The sequence below is a fragment of the Pantherophis guttatus genome, chromosome 8 (genome assembly GCF_059756535.1).
Source record: "Pantherophis guttatus breed Tessera chromosome 8, ASM5975653v1, whole genome shotgun sequence".
Taxonomy (NCBI): Eukaryota; Metazoa; Chordata; class Lepidosauria; order Squamata; family Colubridae; genus Pantherophis; species Pantherophis guttatus.
Window position 1 is genome coordinate 39,251,949 of NC_142070.1, and position 16,601 is coordinate 39,268,549.

At 35.3% G+C, this 16,601-nt stretch overlaps 1 protein-coding gene across 5 annotated transcripts in view; it reads left to right on the plus strand.

Moving 5' to 3' along the window:
* Positions 1-13,114, plus strand: part of PRDM5 (PR/SET domain 5) — a 74,041-nt gene extending 60,927 nt beyond the window's left edge. For all 5 annotated transcript variants that reach the window (XM_034401508.3, XM_087874618.1, XM_034401507.3 and 2 more), the window contains 2 exons: positions 2,701-2,805; positions 11,140-13,114. In XM_034401508.3, the coding sequence (XP_034257399.1) occupies positions 2,701-2,805; positions 11,140-11,304 (270 nt within the window). In that variant the 3' untranslated portion in view covers positions 11,305-13,114. The remainder of the gene's footprint in view (positions 1-2,700; positions 2,806-11,139) is intronic.
* The last annotated feature ends 3,487 nt before the right edge of the window (positions 13,115-16,601 follow it).

The following is a 16,601-nucleotide window of genomic DNA, read 5'->3' on the forward strand; positions in this document are numbered from 1 at the left end:
CGGCCGTCATATGCTCTTCTAAAGACAGCCGTGCATCCAGAAGGATGCCCAAGTTACGAGCCCAATCCGTGGGGGCCAATGACTCGTCCCCAATAGCCAGCGATGGCACCAGCTGGCTATATCGGGATGCCAGCAACCACAGCCACTCGGTCCTGGAAGGGTTGAGTCGGAGCCTGTTCCTCCCCATCCAGACCCACAAGGCTTCTAGGCACCGGAACATCACTTCAAGGGCATCATTGGGGTGGTCTGGGGTGGAGATGTACAGCTGAGTGTCATCAGCGTACAGATGGCACTGCACCCCAAAACCATGGATGATCTCACCCAGCGGCTTCACATAAATGTTGTCAACAGGAGAGGCGAGAGGCGACCCTTGCAGCATCCCACAAACAAGGTGCCTTGAGGTCGACCTCTGCCCCCCCACCAACACAGACTGCGACCGGTCGGAGAGATAGGAGGAGAACCACCGTAAAATGGTGCCTCCCACTCCCAACCCCTCCAGCCAGCGCAGCATGATACCATGGTCAATGGTATCAAAAGCCGCTGAGAGGTCTAATAGGACCAGAACAGAGGAGCAGCCCCTGTCCCGAGCCTTCCAGAGATCATCAACCAATGTGACCAATGCCGTTTTCGTGCTGTACCCAGGCCTGAAGCCGGACTGAAATGGATCTAAATTGACAGTTTCATCCAGGTACTGCGGGAGCTGTCGCGCCACCACACTCTCAACAACCTTCGCCACAACATGTTTTACATGTTGCGTTTACAACATGCTTTACCTGCTGGACAGATGAAATTAACATGATCAGACCACCCACCACCAATATCTAATGATATTAGATTAAATATGTCATCCAGAGTGTATTAATTTAATAGCTAAATAGTAATCCATGGACAAGAAAAAGAACATTTTACAATATCTTCTGATTTAAAGATAGATTATGGTCACTGTTTTTAGTAATGCTGTGAGTTGAAGTCAGTTATATATTTTGAGGTCTAATTTTACAGATTAAAAGTTCAGTTGGTTATAATATTTTTTCCCCATCTACTAAAGTAATCATTAGACTTTCCAGTCTTCCCAGCTAAAAATAAAACTGTCACCAGGATTTTTTCTGGATCTTTTATTGCCACTAAATGTTAAAGTTCAAGGAAGAATTTAGGGATATCTTGAACATTTTGATAGCACACTTTTTAACGGACAATGGGAAAAACAGTGACCTCATAAATCAGAGAGAAGAAATCGAAAGAAATTTAAGAAGTTAAAGAGGTGCAGAAAGTATTCTCAAGCAATCAACCATCCCTAGGATTGCATATCACTCTTAGATCCCTTACCTAAACCTTGAGATTGCTAGGTGGGCAGGAGTTGGGAAGGAACATTCTTTGTGGAGGGCTCAGATGTCGAACCCGGACTGTCATTTTTCCAGCTGACAAGCTCAACGTCTTTAACCACTGAGCCATCAATGTCCATATTTACAAGAGTAAATTACTTACTTATAATGCACTCTGCAATCATTATTTTATTCAAGGACTTTCTTCTACAAATGTTATTTCTTTTGACCTGGTAAATCATTATTGAGAATAAACCTAACACCATCTTTGAATGACAACACAGGAACCCTAAATTAAATATTTGTGATGATCAGCAATTACAAAGATATGATTTTTCTATACAATATTTATATTTATTCATTTTCCGATATGAAACTATTTTGGTTTATTTTCAACTTTCCACTGAACATCACATGCATATAGTAAAATGGATTTTCAGAGGGTTTATAAAGAATGCGGTTTTTATAAAGTACAATGTAAAACAAATTAAGGGTGTGTTGTGAATTCCTGTTTTTCATATGCTGAGACATATACTTCTGTAAAAATTACAAGAGGCTGACATGGAATATTTTTTCAATTCATAGTCACACACAAAAGAACTCACTGACGTAAATATTTAAAAGTCAGGAGCCACAAGTTTCCTGATTAAGAGCTCTATTATGTTTGTTCCTTAAAAAAAATTTTTTTAAAACACACAAAAGTGGATAAACATTTCACAGGAAGGATGACCATGCAAAGGAGTTCCACTCGCAAGACTCATTGGAGATCACAAGGGGGTAATTTTAATGCTCTGTGTATTAATAGTTCTTTTTATTGTGTACTTTAAAGCAGCATTAGACATCATGGAGTGATTTTTTTCCATGATATTTCAATTATTATTATTTGCATAAGGCTATCTTCAGTCTGAAAGACTTTCCACAATTCCTTTTCACTGTGCAAGCACTGATATTTGCCTTTTAAATATGTATTTGAGGAAGGTATTTGTGATTCTTAGTCTTATGGCTAAGAAGATTAAAAATGGCTTTGATCAAAATGTCTCTGTAATATGTTGTAAATCAAGCTTCCTAAGATGTCATGTTATTTAGTTGTTTGTAGCAGGGGTTATGAAAAACAGACATAGATCCTTCCCCTCAAAACACTGCTTCTAAAAGGCTGGGAAAAATAATACCTCTATATTAAAGCGGAAGGTGCCAGCCCACAATTTTCCCACCCACTTTCAGTTCATCTTTCAAAAATTATTTTAACTAGCTTTGTTCTGACATATGTCTCTTGGAGCTGAGATATAAAGATGCATGACCCTGTGTGAAATTCTGTCTGTTAACAGCTTGTGTTCTGCATTGGCTCACTTCCACTCCATCTCTTGTTCCTGTGTTACAGGAAAAGCCTTACCAGTGCTCTGAGTGCAACAAGGCTTTCAGTCAGAAACGCGGCCTGGACGAACACATGAGGACACACACAGGAGAGAAGCCATTCCAATGTGATGTGGGTTAAGTTTCCTTTTGATATACTTATGTTTAATTTACAAATGAATCCCAAAGAGATTTCCCTTCAAATTGGGGTCCTAAACATACTGACTTCTTAGTTGTAAAGCATTAGGATTTTCTTCTGCCAAATATTTCACTGCAACTGTAGCATTTGATATTGTTCCATAAACTGATTTTGCAGTCCTTTTTGATCAGCTAATTCATCATTAAGAGGTTAATTATGTTAGCTCAAGGTTTGTTTGTTTTTGTTATGCTATGGACAGTCTGCTATATATAGTATACTTATTTTATGGCAATCTTCCCTAAAATATTGTTTACGCCATAGTAAATGGAATTTGGATAGTTTAGTTTATTTGAAACAGATCTCCCTTTGTACTGAATATAAATTGCAGCAGAAGAGTTGGGTGAATCTGAACAGATAGATATGAAATATAGTAGTATTCTTGTGTTTGTCCATTCAGAACATTTATTGGTTCTTGTTGGCCTTGCTCCCAGGTAAGTGTGTACAGGGCTGGACTTGTATAACTTATTTGAAAGAACTTGAACAGGTCTATTCTTATCAGCTGTTTTATCAGAGATTTTAAAAACTTGAATAAAAACTTTCATTCTCAAACATTCATATTATTACCATATCTATTTATATTGTGTGTGTATGCTGCTTTATTATCTTGGAGCATTTTTAATTGATAATCTTTTGTAGAAAAAATAACAGTATTCTTTGATGTTTTACAGATATTATGATGGGCCACTTTATTAACATAATTGCTAGCTAATAGATGATAGATAGATAGATAGATAGATAGATAGATAGATAGATAGATAGAATACATGATAGACTTAGTTCTTAATCTTAGTGTTATTTAAAAAACAAAATAAGTGGAAGCCAGCCCCACCTTAATTACAGCACCAATATATTTGTATGCATTTTAAATAACGCATACAAATAAATAATTTATAAATAAATAAATTGAAAATAAATCATTTTTTGGACATTTCCTTATGAATGGTATACATATAAAGGAGAAGACTTTCCTTCTGCATCCTGTTCAGTTCTTACTTTCTGAGGAAACCATTTTTCCTTTCACAAAAGCACTATCCAGAGCATGAGGGAGTCTTCAGGAATTAAATGTACATAAAGGTACATATATTTTATACCATTAATTTGGCTCGTTACAATGTCTGCTTTTTTATGTTAGAATAGAGCTGAAAACTGGGTATCTATCATCTGTAAAAATCCTGCACACGAGTTAAAGTCACTACAAAGCAATGTAGCTCACATGCTTTTACTAATATTATTATTCATTATAAATAAAGTTCCATGAAATATTGTATCAAAGAAAATATTTTGAACCTCTGTTCCCACAACATGTTTAAGAGGGTCAAGAAGGGGAAGATAAGAATTTTAGACAAACTTCAAGGAGGTATTGGGCTCAGTTGGGTACTTTGAGAATACTAGCTTTAACCTAAAGAGGCTAGTCCCATAGAGAATTAAATTAACCTCATTCAGGGAGTGGCTGACTGCGGGGTTTACAGACCTTTATCCAAATAAGAGGCATCTGCAGTGTCTGCTGCTTTTAACAAAACAATGTTACAATGCAAGCTCTTGCATTGTATGCTCTTGCATATACTTTTACATTATATCTGTATAGGATATCACAATGCACACATGAAGTAGTGAAATTTAAACTACTCCAACTCTGGGTTCATCATTCTCTTCCCCAATTTTCCCCACTTCAACCCCCGCAGATGCTTCTGACCAAATCAATGCAAATGGCCTATCAGAAAGGTTTCCTTAAGGTAATGACCAAGAATCAATATATATTTCACAGAACTTATCTTTCAAATATAAATAATAATTCAGAGAGCAACCAGTCATAATTCGTGCCTTCCACACTTCAATTCTGAGTAAGGTTGCCACCCAGAAAAGAAACTACAATTGAAATATGATCAACTACACTGTTACTTTATTTAATGACAATAAAATACCAGCACATAAAATATATATGCATTTGGTTTGTTCTTTGAAATGAGCTGGTTTATAAATCTTCATTTTCAGATTATTAGTAAAACCTATGTCATTTTCCCTAAGTAATTTTTGTAAAGGTTAGTGTCCATAATTACATGTATGAAGTCTGTAAACATGCCAGGGATATATATTTGGAAAAATGTTTGGGAGATTGCATCATGTATTGGTTTTTTTAAACCTTGTTTTCTTCTGGTTGAGCAGGAAATTACTGTCAAGCTGTGTCCATGAAAAAGCTTGTAAAATAACCTTTTCTAGAAAGCAGAATTTTAGAAAATATTTGAACATACTGGGTTTCTCGTTTTTTTCCTTACTTTGAATAATCTAAGGATAATGTAATTCTATTATTTCTTAAATCCAATTATGATCACTAAATTACTCAATCTTTTAGGCCCATGATATGCTTGATATTATGTGGAAGTCATAATAATAGTGACAAAGTAAATATTGTGTCACACACAAACCCAAAGTGAAAAAAACTAGGGTTTTTTTAAAGGGAGGAGATAGGCTTGTTATGTTAGAAGTAGGTCAGATTACAAATATCTTAGCTTTTAAAAAATATATAATGTTGAACATTTTAAAAAGAAGAGTAAAAGTTAATACAAACAAAAATAACGTAGAAAGAAAAACAAGAAGTAGAATAAAAATAGGAAAGAAATAAGATATAAAAAAGTAGCTTCTATTCTTTGTTACAACAGTAGCTATATAGGAAGATACTGGAAGTAGATGACCATTTTATTGACACTAACAAAGGCATCATTTCATATTGTCCAGGAAAAGGCAATAGTAAGCCTCACTTGCATTTTATTAAGAAAGCCATATGAATAGACAACACAAGAAGCCTGATGATATGGTACTCAATTATGAATCCTTCATCTCAGCTGACACTCAACATGCTACTCAGGAATAGCTGAGGAATTTTTGGAGTACTAATGACATGACTAGATTAGGGACATCTATTTTCTGGTTGTAGCCTTGCATGAAAATAAAACAGTCTTTCATTGACCAAAACAATATATCCATACATATACAACAGCCGATAAGAATACACAGATAGCAAATTAATTATATTATTGGTAGAATTATGTGGAAGATTTCAGTCATAAGAATAAAGACATGGCCGAAGGATATGTCAGCCTTGCAAAATAGACCAAATCAGAAAACTAGCTTCACAGGAAGATCAGAACTTTTATTGAGAGGCTATAGTAGCAGAATCTTGCAAGCTTATCCATGGTTCTCTTCCCCACTTCTTATATCCCATGGAATGTGAGGAAGCCAATCCATTTCTCATATTTTTTCACGTTATATTTAATATATTTTCAGCATCTGATTTTTTTTCCTATTAGTTTCAGGAAGTTTTCTCTGACCTCTCTCTATGGTTCCATACAGACTGGCTGTGGAACAGATCAGAGACTGTTCATGTTCAGGTTTCAAGTTAAGCTAAAACAGAATAGAAAGCAAACCATTTTTTTTGCAATATGATCTTGAGGATATATGCACTACAGTATTTTTAATGAGTATATCAGGAATCACCTTTGGAGAGATCCCTGGTACTATTGGTGTTTGGTGGTTTTCTTGCAGACATTTCATTACCAAATCAGGTAACATGACCAGTGCTAGAAGCGGTAGGATTTCTCTTATTTTTATATACCAGTGGCTTGCCCTGTCAGTGTGAGTGGAATGTTCTTGGTGGCTCCTTGATTAGGTTTTTTAATGGTTAGTTTGTTTGTCTTTGTTGGTAATTCCTTGATTGAGATATTGTTTGCTTTTTGATTGTAGGTCTAGTGTTAATCATGGCTTACATGGGTGTTGATTGCTGGTGAGGAGGTGTTTTGGCCTTTTTGTTTCCTTTTTAATACTTTCATCATCTTTGTTTCATGGTATGTAGATATTGTTTACCTCTATGTATCTGTTGATGTCTGCTTTGTCTCAATGCCAGGAATGCCTCCAAGAATTCTTTGGCATTTTTGGACTTGGCTTAATCTAGGATGCTCACAGTTTCCAGTTGAAACTATGGCAGATTTTGTCCATGTGTTGAAAAATTAAGGAGTTAATTAATTAACAGAGCACTAAGGACCTCACAGTTCAATGCTGAGCTACAAATATTCTCTTCTATCAGTATCATTTTCTGATTCAGTTCTGAGTCTCATTGGAACTAGAGGAACAAAAAGATCTGTGAAATGAAATTAAAGTTATTTAAGATGAATATGAAAAAATACTATTAAACAGCAAGAAAAAGAAGAAAGCAAACTGGATGCCAGCTCAAACTGTGGAAATTATAAAGAAGAAAAGAAAAGACAATGACAGAGTTCTCAGGAATGAATATAACAAAGCATTTCAGAGAGCTGTTAGAGCAAGAAGCAGTATCATCAAAACTGTTGGCCTATGATGCATTGTTTCATCCAACATAAAGTTAAAAACATGAGTTTTAGTAGTATATACCATGTTTCCCCGAAAATAAGACTCTGTCTTATATATTTTTTAATCCTGAAATAAGCGCTTGGCCTTATTGCCATGCGCTCAATAGCCCGATTGGTCTTATTATCAGGGGATGTCTTATTTTGGGGAAAACAGGGTAGATTTTACAGGCTCTTTATGGGCTATGGCTGCTTTTATGCTGCTTTTTTTGTTTTGTCTTAACCTTGGCAAAGTTTATTTATTTGCAAGTTTTTGAAATGTTACAATCATAACATATTAAGAAGAATTTATCACTCAGTAAGGAATAGGTGCCTCTGCAAAGAGTTTATTCTTTGTGTTTTGAAAAGATAATGCATTATTGTTAAACTGTCATCACTGTGTGATTGAAAGTCATTAAAGACTGCTTGCTAGTAGCAGAATTTGCCATAACCCATCTGTTGAATGGCACTCTTAAAAATGATTTCCAGTAAAATAAATGAGGCATCTTTTATACATATATATGCAAATATGATTGTCTATAGTATTTACTGCATTTTGTATATTTATTTGTAGGAGTTGTAGTTTCATGATTTTAATGAAAGGAAAATTTAAGAGTTTCCATTTAGGTGTTTAATCACCTAGGTGGCCTAATGGTTGACATGGTACATTCGACTATATTGAGAGTATCAACAGTGGGAAGATGACACATTCTTAATATTTGACAGATTAATATATGTCTTGTTCCTGAATTTATACATAATTGAAGGTGATATATATTGGTCTGTCAACCATCATTGAATTAATTTTTTTAAGCATTAGATTCTCCCATGCCATGTAGCATATCTCTACATCAAGGGATCTCCAACCTTTTTGGTTTTGAGTGGCTACTTCAACGTCTTCCCATGTGATGTTTAGAGTCTTTTAAGTCTTCTCTGAATGTTCTTCATCATGTATTTCAAGGGCATCCTCTTGGTCCTTTGGCATCTGGGGGTTCCATCTCATTGCCATCTTGGGGATTTGATTGTTCTCCATGCAGAGATTATGATGTGTGAGTTGGAGTCTTCTGCCTGTGATAATGTTATGTAAACTGCAGGAAAAACTCTTGGAGAACTTCTTCATTAGCAATTTGATCAAAATAGTGAAATTTAGGATTTGGTGAAGGTATCTTTGTTGAAAGACGTCAAGTCTCTTGGAAGACTAATGCCTTCCAAGTCTCACTGGTATAAATGGCTATTGACATCACTATAGAAGCAAATGGGAGTTTAAGTTTCAGTGATATAGATGATGAGGATAAGGTATTATTCACAGCTATCAATCTGTCCCTGTAAAATTATAACTGCTACAGCAGACTTCCTCAATTTTTTTGGCTTTGTGGACCAGCAAGGGGGAGAGGGGATGGTTCCGCATGTGTGGCAGGTAAGCACACATGTGTGTGCAGCTCCATTTGTGCAAGCAGCAGGCACACCCACATGCTGCTCATACAAATGGACCTCACTGACATTTCTATGGCCCAGTTCCGAAAGGCTCAAGGCCCAGTAGTTGGGGACCCCTGAGCTACAGAATCAGCAAGAAAAATTAAATAATACAATAATTGCTTTTGAGGTTGGCTAATGAAATCACATCTGTATTTGTATTTATGTTTCAGACATAGACAGAACAGCAAATTACATTATGCGAAATTGCTAATTGTGCATTGCAGAACTGCCTTAATATTCATACATTTATGTTTATACCAGCAGTCCTTCATTTACAACCATAATTAAGCCCGTAATTATGGTTGTAAGTTATTGTGGTCATTAAGCGAGACATCCATATGATTGCCTTGCTGAATGACCACAGTCCTGGCTCTATTTGTTTGATTATTAAGTGACCATGTGGGTCATTAAGCTGAGCATGGGGTGCCTCAGAGGATGACAGAGGCCCTGGGAAGCCTGGTGCAGGCCCACGCTCTCACTTTAACATCTCTGAGGTATCCTTTGCATAGCTTGTTTTTCACTGGTTCCCACATTTTGGCATCTCCTCCTCACACTATCATGCCTTGTTCTACTGGCCTATTCCAAAGATTGCTTTTTCAAAAGAGCACCCAGCAAATGCAACATGCAGCCTTCCTGCAGAAGCCATCTTGAGCCATTCTGGAAGTGGGCATCATTCTCAAATCTTTTAGAGGAGAGATTGTGAGAATGATATCCACCTCCACAATGGCCCAAGGCAGCCTCTATAAAAGGCCATGAATCATATTGATTGATTTTCTTTAGGAAAGGCGACTTCCAAAAATTGCCTTTTTGAAAAAGAATCAGGTAATTCACCATGAGGCCTTTCTATATGGAAGCTGTTTCTTTCTATCCATTTTGTATAAAAAGGCTGTGCAGCACATTGGCTGATTCTCTTTCAGAAAAACAATCTTTGGAAGAGGTAAGTGAAGCAAGGCATGACAGGGCAGAGAGGAGGCCCAAGCGTGTGTATCTTAGCTGGATTGAAGGCCCAAGTCCTGTGAGGATCCATCCAGGCATGAATCAGGCCCTAAGAGACGCAGAGGGGCAGATTGGAGGGGCAAGTGGGGCCAGTTACAGTGTCTCTGTGGTCAGCTAAGCATTTGAATTGTGATCATGTGATTGTGGAGGCATTGCAATGACCATAAACACATGAAGGTCATAACTTCTTTCATTCAGCACCATCATAATTTTGAATAGTCGCTGAATGAATGGTCATAAATTGAGGACTACCTGTGTGCTAGAAACAAGTGCCTCTTGTTTCTAGAATCTATATCTTGGCATCTAGTGTTATGTACAACTTTTTAATTTTTATAAACCAAGTTCTTAATTTTAGGTTCAGTCAATATGTTAACAGTACTTCTACCTCACTACTTCTATATCATGTGAAAATCTTTTTAATCTCAAAAGATAGTAGGATAAAGTATGGAATTAAACTAATTAAACCATAGAATCACCGTGATTAATTGAACTAATTATTTTCATGCTTGAAAGTTTCCCAGATCAGTTCTTGATCATGAATGGGGGCTTCGTCATCCAGAATGATCACAACTGGCACACAAGATGGATTTGTGGGGAGGTCCTTCGGCATGGCTGCTGCCTGCTCATTTAAGCAGGAACTGAGAGTCCAAGAACATTCTCAAATTGCACCCCCAAAGAAATGTTTTCCCAACGAGAACTAAAAAATAGAAAATGCTTTATCCGGGAGCCCCATCCCCCACCAAATCCACAGGCACTGGTCTTGCTGGGGTTAAACCACAGTTTGTTTTTTTCTCATCCAGCCTCTGAAGACCTTCAGACAGAAGGGAAAGATCTTGATGGCACCTTCAAAATCAAGTTATGTTTATAGTCTATATTTTCATGTCAGAAAAAGGTTTCCTTCCTTCTTTAGCAATGGGAGTAGACATTTATCTTCAGTTGGTTAACATAAATTAAAATGTGAATTACTAGCTGTAAGACTTCAGTAAAACAGGTTTCCTTTTCCAGAAATTTATAAAACCAGATTAATTTAGAATATGTTTGTAATTACAGACTTTTTGTTTTTTCTATGTTTTTATTTGTTGTGTTTCCGTATTTTTTTTCTTTTTTGAATTGTGAATTGTTCATTTTTATTTTATGTATATTTGTTTGGCAATGGACTGTCTTGTATAATGTAATTAATTAAATCAAATGTATTTGTAAAAGTTGCAGTTTGCATCAGAGTAGCTAGCAATCCTTAGATGATTATGGGAAAAAAAACAATGTTTCAATTTCACAAATGACATAGAAGATGTCGTTTGATTTATTCAAGGTTATTCATAATATTTGGTGCTAGGAGACCTATATATGAGTTGTTTAAAAAGGTCTTTAGGCAATTAATGACCTTTCTTTCTTTCTTTCTTTCTTTCTTTCTTTCTTTTTTTTTTTTGCCCCTGCATTTTAGGTTTGTGATTTGTCATTCAGCCTCAAGAAAATGCTGATCCGGCACAAGTTGACTCACAATCCCAATCGGCCCATGGCTGAATGCCAGCTATGCCACAAAAAGTTTACAAGAAATGACTACCTCAAAGTACACATGGAAAATGTCCATGGGGAAACTGACAGCTAATTTTGGCTTAAAGTGTGTAGTGCTTTCGATGCTTCTAACTCCAGAGTTCAGTCAGATGAGTAAATACACAATGCAGACTGTATATTTTAAAAAGTGTTCATGTAGACACTTCTTTTCTTGGGTTTTCTATTCAAAGTAAAATTATTATATGATCAGTGAGGTAGGAATGAAAATAATTCATGTCATGGTGAATCAAAACATTATTTCAATTGGGAAGTTTATTACTAAAATATGTTATAATTCTATCATAATTAATATTTTTTACTCTATTTCCATATAGTAAAACTTTAATTCAGTCGTAGACATATGGGCTTAGAGTAAGGTCAATTACTTTCGATATGTAGCATTTAGCTACATTTCTCAGTAGAATTATTTTTTTAGCTATACATGCAGGAAGGAATGGTATAGCTTTGATAATTATTGTTGAGTAAAGAAAAGCTTATTTCCCATGATCTCATCCATTCCACATTCATTCTGTGGAAAAAGCAACAGGCTTTTATTGAAAGCACAGGGTTTTCAGCATGACATGGTTTTTGAAAGATGACAGACAACTTAAGGTTAAGACAGATTTGGCCAAATGCATATCCGTTAGAAAATTCGTTAGCACTGCTCTGTTTGGCCTCCTACTTTCCTAAAAGGGAAAGGTTGTGATATACAAAAGTCTGAACTGTGTTTATAGATGTCCCATTGGAAGCACCTGCAAACCATTCTTTCTTTGGCCACTTAGTATCCATACCAAAGATTAAAATTATGAGATGATCATGATCAACCAAACTGAGATGCAGTATCTCCAGGGTTGGCTGCTGCAAAGTGCTCCTGTTTTTTTGCTCATGCTTTATTCTGTTTAAGGGAACCAGGACACAGATTTAGTTCTTTGTCCTGATTCTGGTATAAATTCACTGGAAAACCCTAAACTAGCTTTTCTCAGTTTGGCACTCTCAAATTTTTTGGATTAAAGTAGGTAATGTTCTTGGCTATGAATTCTGGGAATTGTAGCCTAATACATCAAAAAATTCAGAATAAGAATGAGTCTTCTAAACATTTCCCCATTAGAATTATTCCTGTTCAGCGAGGCTTTTTAAATGGCCTGGATTGATTGATTGACTGCAGACATTTCAGAAGTATAAAACTGGAGCTGTTTTATTAAATTTGATTTCAAAATTTTACTTTGGGCATTGGGTGCAAATGTACTATTTGTGTGAAATTCTTTAGAGCAGACACATGTATTTCAGGAAAAGGACAGATATAAGATCCTGGAAAAAGATGCAGCTGCTTTAAATAGTTGAAGACAACATTTTGTGCCTCCAAACACTGTGAAGCACTTTTTTGGTACTGATGCTGAAGCATTGTGTAGCTCTGATAGAGAATATATTGTATTCTGTGCATTTGTTAGGCTGGTTTCACAAATGGAGAAAATTCTTAAGTTTAGTAAATTAAAATTGTGACTAGGATTTTATTCAACTAGTTAGCGTGATTTTTCAAGCAACACTTGCTATTACTTAAAATATGTTAATGAACTCAGAATTTATATCAAAATTAGAATCTATTTCAAACAGCGCTCTCTTATCATAGCATTCCTAGGGAGATTTACAATCTTCACTGTTTAAATGTGATCGGGATTATAGCATTGGTTGGTCATGGACAAGGCAAAACAGAAGCAGTCCTAAGAATGATCTGTTGTTAAAGTGTTTAAAGGTGTTAAAATACAGCATTAAATACTAATACAATATTTGTAAATGTTAAACAAAATGAGAAGTTAATCTCAGAATATTATCCAACCCTTGATTAAACAAAGGAATATATAAACAAAGGATTTTTTTTTTTAGCCTGAAGGAATTTGTGCAGATTTGAATAAGGCTTTTGAAATAAATCTCTCATATCTGTAAAAAAAGAAAATCCTACTATTATGAAGACAGAGTTAAGAATAATTTGTTAACTTTATTACTTTTTCAGCAAGTAGTTCCTCTTAATTATTTGAGTAATTCCTTGAATTCTCATGTGTGGATAAGAATGTAGAGCTTGCATGAAAAGGCGCTTCATGACTGAAAATAAAAGGTACCAACCTATATTCTTTAAAGCAAGGGTGTCAAACTCGCGGCCCATGGGCTGGATGCATCACACTCTGGCCACGCCCATGCTCAGATTTTTTTTTAGGGGGAAAAAAGTGATGATATGTCACGTGACAACTCCATGACGACATGAGTTTGACACTCCTGCTCTAAAGAAAACATGGGTTTGGAAAATTAAATTCTTTAAGTAATACACAATATAACCCATGTGCTTTCTTCCATACATATATTTAATGTCTTAACAGTATCTGTGCCTGGCTATAGCAAATATTAGATCTAATTCCATACAGATACAAAAAAAAAATCTGTATTAACATCCACATTTAATCTGATGCAGGATAAATATTTCCCCCATGCTTGTTCTGAAACGCTTAGCTCTCCCTGATTCTAAATAATTATTTCAGAATGGAGCTGATACTCAAGCTGCCTCCTGCAACATGGATATTAAATCATTTCTTAAAGGCTTACTTCAAAACCTAATCTGAAATACCCCAAAGCAGTGAAATATGGCAATTTGCCCACAAATTCTGATGCGTATCTTCTAATTCCTATAAACTTTTCCAGAACTGGAATCTAATGAAAACTGAACAATTATCTATTTAATCTCCATAATAAAGTAATCACTAGATGCATTGGTTATAGCATTAAGTCTCATTTTGCTGTTAATATTGTTGTGATTGGTAATTTACTTTCCATAAATGGGCATTGATGTGTCATCTAGCTTGTTTGGGGAAAATATTTGATCTGGAAAATGAACTGGAATTTGGTTTTTTGGAGGGAGAAAGAAAAGAAAATGGGTCTATTTTACGATGAGTAATTCACATAGACTTATTTATATATATATATATATATATATATATATATATATATATATATATATAACTTTATATAATGCATATATTCTAAATTTCTCAGAATTTTCAAGAGTTACAATTACCTTAATTATGAGGAGAAGCCAAGACAATAAAGTGTGTTGTATTGGTGAAAAACGTGACAGACACTGTTTATTGTGCTTTTCTTGCTTGGTTCTTTCATCTCTTCTTGTATCAATTATGTGTCCTAAAGGTTTAATGTTATTAGCTTATATTTTCACTGAAGAATTTCTGTTCAGAACCTTCATACCAAAATCTGTAATTAATAAGTGTGCTTTAGATATAATTCATATGTATGAACATTGCTAGTTCTTGAATAGAGAAGCAACTATTGTCTCCTCATTCCCGACTTCATCATAATCTGGATAAAATGATATAAGGCATTATTTCAGGACAATCCCTTTCAGTCAAGCCTCTGAAGATATACCTTAATGCTATTATCCATAATAACTTTTATTGAAGTGTTTTATTTATTATTCTTCTCTGTGCATAATGGGGGAGTTTATCAATGAATTGTTGTACTTATTCATCCAATTATATGGAATGTTTGAGCTTTTTCTGTAAGTGAAGTACAGCAATACAAAATGGACCAAAGATATATTAAAGCTACTGTTTATACATAGAAGTAATTTGAGATTCCCTGCTTTTTTAGTCCAGCTTTGAAATCTTCAGGAATGAACATTCAACTGGTAGTTGCTTTTACCAGCACACATGGGATTACTCCTTTGAAACACTTATAGCAACTGACTTGATTGAGTAACTTCATTTGAATTTAGCAGATATCACCTGTCACTGTGTCAATTACCTGGCTCTATGGCTTTGAAACAAACAAAGCCTATAGTACAGTGGACTAAAGCACTGTTATTAACAGATTAACATCTGCTGCTTGCAATTACTGCAAGTTCAAATCTCACCAGGCTCAAGGCTGACTCAGCCTTCCATCCTTTCAAAGGTAGGTGAAATGAGGACCCAGTTGTGAGGGCAATAAGCTGACTTTGTATAAATATACAAAAGTATGAAGGCTATTGCTTAACGCATTGTAAGCCACCCTGAGTCTCCGGAGAAGGGCGGCATATAAATTAAAGCAAAAAAAAAAAAGCCAACTGGATTGTTCAATTATAAGGAAACAGAAAGTAAGGAATTATGGTATGTAACATTTAAAAAAAAAATACCCCCAGAGAAGACTGTGAATTCATGTTGTTTTGAGTGAGCATCAGCAAATATTTTAAAACAGCCCAATGAAAAGATATTCATTGTTTTTCCCAAGAATTCTGTGGAGAAATAGACATGAAGTCATGCTATTTCCGAAGAATCTTGTTCAAAGAATAAAAAAGAAAACATAAACCAAAACCTCATGTTTTTAAGCTCCACCCCCACCTTAACATTTACTTTTCTATTCCAAACTATTAATTTTCTCGATCATGTTTATACTATTCAAAACATTTTAAAACTCTGGGATGAATTGTTCTTTCCAGCTACAGTTCATGGCTTTATCCTCAAAGAATTACTTGGAACGTTCTCAAGGGATTAACCCATTTTGAAGTCAGTGGTGAAGTGCTTATGGCATTTTGAAGGCAAATTACACATGATTTGCAGTACACAAAGAGTTTTCCACCTTTGCATCTACTGATGACATACTTGGATTTCAGATGAAGTTAAGGTTTTGGCTCAGTGTTAAACTGCAGGAAGGACTGTGCTTGCCTCATAAGCAGACTTTCTGTGCAAAGTTATGGTAACCTTGTTCAGATACAGAAGTTTGTTTATAAATGTTAACATAATCCAGTTTGGAAATAGTTGAGCAACCATCTCTAAGTGTCAGTTACTTCGAGTCAACATCTATTTATTTCTAATTTAAAAAACGGTGTTTATTGAATGTGACAACCCCAAATATGCATCCTAACATAGCTTAGGATGGCTGCTTTATGCAGTTGAGATATTTTTTGATTTTGTATTAATATGAGATGTGTTTTGATTTTATATTAATATGATTGTTTTCATTTTAAAAAAACTGCAGCCCAGACTAACTTGATAAAATGGATGCACATATAAATTAAATAAATAAGATTAACAATTCTATAGCACAAGACAGATTTAGAAGTAGGAGGATAGTCTTTAATGGTGTGTTTTTGTTCTCCAGGCTTGATTTGTAAAGAACACCAAAGAATAGGTGATGTTTTAAGGCAGCATGAAAAATGAATTTTGCCCTTTAAAAAAAAGGTTGATTTCCCATAGATTTATGATCTTGAAAGTATTAAAAGCTCAATTCCCAAAAGTGAATGCATACATTTTGGGTTGAGCTGGACTAGTCATGTCTTATAATGTCCAGTTTATCATTATCTAAACTGTAAGGAACTAC